Here is a 7,349-nt window from a genome sequence, read left to right on the forward strand (position 1 = left end):
AGTTGTTGCCTCAGGTTTCAATATGAGACCTTGTTACATCAGACAGAAATTTAAATATAGACTGCCAAAACTTTTTCAGTTTTGAACAAAACCAGAACATATGAGACAGTATGGCCGGTTCAGCTTCACAACGATCACAAGTAGGATTCTTAAGTTCACTTTTGAGCTGTCTGTTTATATTTTAATAAAATTTAGAAAGGATTTTTTATTATATATATATATATATATATATATATATATTTATATATTTATATATACATATATACATATATATATATATATATATATATATATATATATATATATATATATATATATATATATATGTATGTATGTATGTATTTGTAGCTGTAGTTTGTTGGAATGGAAATCATACCTAACATAGCAAATGAGATATGAGTCACCATCACACCCACATCAATAATAATAAAACAAATACAGTATATCCACATACAGGAACTGACATGTTTACCAAGATACTGCAGCCCAATAACCTAGGGTGTCCATAAAAGATGAGTACAATACTGTTCTTTTTTTTTTATGGTAGACTATATATCATAAAAATACCTAAATAATTGATTGCCAGTGAAAGCTGCGTCCACTACTTATATAAATATGTATTAAATAGACATAAAGGGAAATTATCATGAGAATGATGGCTGTGTGACTAATTTTTGTATGTTTATGTCTCTCTAAAGTGATGTTTACCACACAAAGAAACAGCTGTCCAACTTCCAGGAGATGCTGGAGAACATCTTCATGCCTCTGTTTGAAGTGACAGTAAACCCCAGCAGCCATCCAGAGCTGCACCTTTTCCTACAACACGTATGAACCCTTCACTGTACAACATTTCCATCATTTACATGTACGTAACCAGGCCTGGCATCGATTTACATGGTCTTGGTTTCTCTCTCAGGTCGTAGGTTTTGACAGTGTAGATGATGAGTCGAAACCAGAGCAGCACATCTTCAACCTGGACAGTCCACTGCCAGTCAACTGGACAGAGGAGGACAACCCACCCTATTCCTACTACCTCTACTATATGTATGCAAACATGACTGTGCTGAATCACCTGCGCAGGTATGGAACCACACCACAGTGTTGTTTGATTCATGCTGTCAGGACCTGTTTACCTACACTTTGAATAATGAACAAGAATATAATAACAAGAATTCAATACTTAGGGTGGATCGAGGCTAACTTGATGAACTAGATTTTACATAATTAATAGGAGCAAGCATGAAGTGTTACAATTTGTTAGCCACAGTGTAATTGCCTAAGTCATATTTTCGGCCAAATTGTGATATCTGCCTAACTTTACTCTCCTAACACTGCTGCTTCTTTTTTCCTCATTGGCTATGACATGAATAAATATGACTTGGCAGTTATACTATGAGGCTAACGAATTGCTTTAAACTGTTTAAACTATATTAATAAAATGTTAATGCTGATTTTGGACTAAGGACACATGGCAATATTGAACTATCCTCCTGCCAAATCAGTACCATCTCAAAGATCAATAAAACGTATACGAAGGCGAAATAATAATGATGATGATAATAATAACAATAATGATAATATTACTGTGACTTGTTTCCGTCAAATATATCTTAAAGTTTTGTCATAGTCCACTATATGACCTTAAAATGTTCATTCTGGAACAGGATAGGTGTATGTTTGGATTTGAAACACTGTCTTACAGACATTGTTTGGCATTACATTTGAAGCCTTTTTTAGTAATCACCAACAGCCTCTGGTAGTAAATTCTAAAATGTTCTATGTAATGGTGAAATCATTTTTTTCAGGGTGGTTGTAAGGCTTTTTCAGGTTGTCCACAACCTGTTGAAACCTGGTGAAAGTATTGAGGTCATAAGTCATTTTTGAAAGGTTCTATTTGTAAAAAGTTGCTAAGGCAGGAGTGTGTGCTCACTGAGGTGTTTCAGATTATTCAAATGTACGATACATTTACATGTGTCACTATGTGCTTTAAAAATTATCTTTAGTTCAGTTGATCATAACATAGAACTGTGGTTTTCGGCCTTTTTTGTCATTTTTTGCTAATATTCTGTATTTTCAAACAACAAATGGCAAAAAATCTTAAGGCACTCGTACATTCATATCTTACAGACATAAGCAGTGACCTGGTAAAACGAAAATTAAGCAGATTTACTCACCAAATGAAAAAAGGCCTTGATTTAATTTCAGACTCAAGAAAGCAATCCACTGTTTTTTAAACTGATTTATTCATGATTGAATCATAATTCTAATTAATGGACGCCACAAAATCAAATTGTACAACTGTATTGCCTCTGTTCACACCATGTGTTTTTACACCATTCAAGAACCACTTATGACATTTTATATCATGTGATATATCAGTTGGTCAGAGTATAATTTGTTGTATGAAACTGGGAAACACTGGCTGAAGGTTTTAAAGAAAGAAAAATGCTCAGATTGTCAGAGATTATTGTTTTGTAAGTCACTGAGGAACTGGTTGCTGAAATAACACCCCAAGCAATGAAACTCAATCCTTCAAAATGCCTCACTTTAAGTTGTTGAACCTCTTCTCTCAGGCAGCGGGGATTTCACACACTTGTACTTCGGCCTCATTGTGGAGAGGCAGGACCCATCCATCACCTGGTGTCTGGTTTCATGCTGTCAGAGAATATCTCTCATGGTCTGCTGCTCAGAAAGGTATGACCTCAATATCAGCTGCTCCTTAATACGCATAGAAACGAGCGTCAACCTTCATGAGTCTTTGTCAAATGCTGAGTGTATCAAACGCTGTGGCTCATCTGCCTGTGATGGTTCATATTCTGTATTTCATCTCTCCAGGCTCCTGTGCTGCAGTATCTGTACTACTTGGCCCAGATAGGCATTGCCATGTCCCCCCTCAGCAATAACAGCCTGTTCCTCAGCTACCATCGCAACCCTCTGCCAGAGTATCTGTCCAGAGGCCTCATGGTCTCTCTGTCCACAGACGATCCACTGCAGTTTCACTTCACCAAGGTCAGAGCACGAACTCAACAGGTCTGACATGTTTGACTTGATTTGAAAATGCTGTACACGTTGGACCGGAAACATTCTGGTAAACTCTGAGGTAGCTTATACAACACCAAGGACCCTGAAACTGTTGGAATTACTGTACAGTCATGACTTACATTTGCTGCCTAAGCTATTTTTCTTTTTCAATGTGTTTCTGAGGTTCATTGAAGTACAATTAGAAGCACAACATAGGTTATAAAGAGTTTTGACAAATAAATCACATTTAGGAAAGAATGAATTTGTTTCATTCTCACAACTCTGGCCATGAGTGTATTATTTATAACTATCCTTTTCCTATTGTGAGATTAGATATTATATGAAATGTATATATATACAGGCTGGGGAAGCAAAATTTACAATGAACATTTAGTTGTTTTTTCTCAGCAGGCACTACGTCAATTGTTTTGAAACCAAACATATGTTGATGTCATAATCATACCTAACACTATTATCCATACCTTTTCAGAAACTTTTGCCCGTATGAGTAATCAGGAAAGCAAACGTCAAAGAGTGTGTGATTTGCTGAATGCACTCGTCACACCAAAGGAGATTTCAAAAATAGTTGGAGTGTCCATAAAGACTGTTTATAATGGAAAGAAGAGAATGACTATGAGCAAAACTATTACGAGAAAGTCTGGAAGATACTATTAAAGAAGAATGGGAGAAGTTGTCACCCGAATATTTGAGGAACACTTGCGCAAGTTTCAGGAAGCGTGTGAAGGCAGTTACTGAGAAAGAAGGAAGACACATAGAATAAAAACATTTTCTATTATGTAAATTTTCTAGTGGCAAATAAATTCTCATGACTTTCAATAAACTAATTGGTCATTCACTGTCTTTCAATACCTGCCTCAAAATATTGTAAATTTTGCTTCCCCACCCTGTATATATGAGATACTGAGATGTCAAAATGAAGAAAGTATTATTTCTACTGCTTTTGTGTTTAATAATAACAATCAGACTATGATTATTGGTGATATAGATTAGTAGTATTGAGGGATTGACTAAAACAGTGTAGTTTGTCAAACTAAGAACACACTGGAAATGCTGATTATAAAGAACATATGTAAAAAATATAATATAACACTAACATATGATATACTTTTGATCTGTATTGCTGCATTACAGCTACTTTGTTAAATACACCATATTATTTGATATATTGTACCAAGAGAATACTGTAGATCAAAGGTACAGTGCGACATCACGACAGCTTATCGAAACAACACCACAGCAAATGTTCACTGTAATGAAAGCTAAAGGTATCCAATGAAATATGAGAGCATGGGACTGGGTTTTGGCACAGCTGTATTTATATAAATATATGGATAATTGCAAATGATCCATCACCTAATATTGTTATCTTGAATAGGTAAGGATTTTGAGAAACCACACCTTTATTTTATGCAAGTTGTAGAAAACATATAAACACATTATATGCATATGTTTACGAAATATGTTCTCATCTTAGGTTGAAGTAACTCTGTTTTCCCCTCATCATTAAACCAGGATGTAAACTAGATTCAGTCTTCAGAGTCAGTTTTTTCATGTGGTTACCCAAATAATAGGGACTGCAGATGAAAAGTAGTTATTTTTACAAATTCTGGCATATTTACATGGGTGTATTTTTTATACAGCAATGTTCATAAATATGCAGGATCCCTATTAAATAAACCAATAAAATAAAAATAAAAAAATAACAATAAAATCTCCTGTGATCCAGCCTTTGGCATTGGGTGGTATGCGTTATAACTTTTACAACTTTTTTTCTGTGCAGGAGCCCTTGATGGAGGAATACAGCATCGCAGCTCAAGTATGGAAACTGAGCTCATGCGACATGTGTGAGCTGGCAAGAAACAGCGTACTGATGAGTGGCTTTTCCCATCAGGTATGACAGCTTTTACCTTCATACTGCACCTGTACCCAACACCTTTAATGCTACTGCAGTCAGTTTAATTTCCCTCCTGGTTTTCCATCAGGTAAAGAGTTACTGGCTCGGCCCGAACTACATCAAAGAGGGACAAGAGAGTAACGACATCAGGCGCACTAATGTTCCAGACATCCGTGTGGCGTACCGTTACGAAACCATGTGTGAGGAGCTGAATTTAATCACACAGGCTATCCGCACAGACGAGCTGGAGACCATCGAGGAAGAGGGCAGTCTGTGCATGGGGGCTGTGCAGGCGGAGAAGTGAAGCCGCTGCACAGGAATTAACCTTCTACATTCCCTGTTTACACTCTGCAACTCTGTACAGATTTACATATCAACATATCACCCCTGTGGAAAGAAAGAAACTTTTTTACAAAGAGACTACCAGAGAATATGAGAGAGGACCTACAATGTGTAAACCCCATGTGTTTATTTTAAAGTTATTCTATATTTTTCACATCTTCTGATCTATTTATTTCCACGGCCTCCTGCTGTCAGCGTGTGTGTACCGTCTGTGTTTCCTGTAGCAACCTTTGAATAACACAGTATTTACATGAAAAATTCAACAGATGTATTAATGATTGATGAGGTAATAAACTCAGACACTGAATATATCAATGACAAACTAAAGTCAATTTTTCAGGTACATTTTGTCAATAACTGCTGAGGACACTGAGGTCTGTCCAATATGTTTACATTATCAGGTAAAAATGTGATCATGGAGTAGATTCCTGTTCAGGATGATTCCTTTATTAAATGTTAATTTCTTTATTGACAACAAATATAAGAAAATAAGGAAATGAGCACGGAGCATGATTATCAAACATCATTTAAACCTTTAAAGAAAGGAAAACAGTAATTCATCTCGTACTTATTTAACCTTTATTTAATCTCAAGACATACTGAGAGAGACGCATCCACACAATGTAGCAGGGAACTACGAGAAAAAGGTGCTAAAACAATAAAAAGGAAAGAATAAAACCTAAAGACTAAGTGAAGGGATTACAGCAAGAAGCTTGTGTGAGACAGATAAAAAAAACAAGAGGACACAGCAAATAAACAATGAAAAATATTAAGAATAATTAAAGCACAACAAATATATCAGTTATGGCAAGAAAATAAAATATTTAAATGGCCCTGGATGCAAAAATGAAACATTCTTAAGCTTTCTTTTTAGTTTGTGGGTACTCGACTAAAATGTCCTTAGGCATTTCACATGAAAGACTTCTGTAAACTGGTATTTCTCTCTGGAAAACTGAAGATCGTAGTGAAGTTTCTGATTTTTTCAAAGCCGGATTCCTTGTAGTATTGGGATATAAATGACACATTTCAGCAGAAACGGTCAGTTTTGAGAAAAGTAGGAGGATCCAATTTATGACCTCAGTGTTTCAACGACCCGGATTATTCACAGCTACAAGCTAAAACGACTAAAAATGACAGATTAAAAACACTGCACTTTTACTGTCTGTACTGTTGACATTTTTACTGTGATGACCCACAGGACATACCTCATAAACCTGCTGTCTCCTTTACATCTTCTCTGTTCCTGGTGCATCTTCTCTGTGATGCGTTTAACTACTCATTTCCCCCTGCTGCTCCTTGTGAAACTCCTGCTGATGTTTTTGACAGTATTCACAGTGAATCTGTAGGGTTGCATGAAGGCATGTCACTGTTTTCCTCTGGTGTGCAGTAATGCTACAAACACGTAGCATCTGATTATGCTTACTCTTCATTTGTGACAGTTTCCTCTAGCAGTCTAAGCTTTAACACTGATTTACCACCTTTACAAACAAACTGTGTCTTGGTATCAGTGCAGTGAATGATGCATGAATTCCTTCACCGTTTTTCTTCAACCAGTGCCAAATACATGAATAAGCAAATCTGTGAAGAACTGACAGTTGACTTTTTAACTCATGTCTTTGACTTGAGTTTTCAATGGGGCTACATGTTGTCCTCCCAGACAAATCTATGTGATGTTTGTGAAATATTATTTAATGACATTTGTGTCTGAGAAATAAATGTTGTTCTCACTAGTGTGTTCCCTTTCTGTTCATTTGAGGAGAAACTGTATATTAAATCTGAAAGAAAAATATCCATCACTTATTTTGGTAAATGAAAACAGTTGGAGGTCAGTGGTCATTCATAAGTAGGAGTGAAAATATGTGAGTGAGAGAAGTGAAACAAAGAACACATTGTCTAATGTTCAGCTCATTACCCACCGATGTGGGTCAAAATGAGCAGGAAGTTCAACACAGTTCAGGATGATTAAAAACCTTCATCACTAACTATGATGATCATTCCCACAGTGGCTAAGAGAACATTTTCCAAGGAAAGTTGTCCATATGGGCAGAGACAAAATGTCTAATAGCTGAGG

At 36.1% G+C, this 7,349-nt stretch overlaps 1 protein-coding gene across 11 annotated transcripts in view; it reads left to right on the forward strand.

Annotated features, from left to right (window-relative positions):
• Positions 1-7,008, forward strand: part of ampd2b (adenosine monophosphate deaminase 2b) — a 30,744-nt gene extending 23,736 nt beyond the window's left edge. For all 11 annotated transcript variants that reach the window (XM_030139189.1, XM_030139186.1, XM_030139187.1 and 8 more), the window contains 6 exons: positions 699-825; positions 917-1,080; positions 2,574-2,694; positions 2,836-3,009; positions 4,823-4,933; positions 5,025-7,008. In XM_030139189.1, the coding sequence (XP_029995049.1) occupies positions 699-825; positions 917-1,080; positions 2,574-2,694; positions 2,836-3,009; positions 4,823-4,933; positions 5,025-5,240 (913 nt within the window). In that variant the 3' untranslated portion in view covers positions 5,241-7,008. The remainder of the gene's footprint in view (positions 1-698; positions 826-916; positions 1,081-2,573; positions 2,695-2,835; positions 3,010-4,822; positions 4,934-5,024) is intronic.
• The last annotated feature ends 341 nt before the right edge of the window (positions 7,009-7,349 follow it).

Source organism: Sphaeramia orbicularis, chromosome 7 (genome assembly GCF_902148855.1).
Source record: "Sphaeramia orbicularis chromosome 7, fSphaOr1.1, whole genome shotgun sequence".
Taxonomy (NCBI): domain Eukaryota; kingdom Metazoa; phylum Chordata; class Actinopteri; order Kurtiformes; family Apogonidae; genus Sphaeramia; species Sphaeramia orbicularis.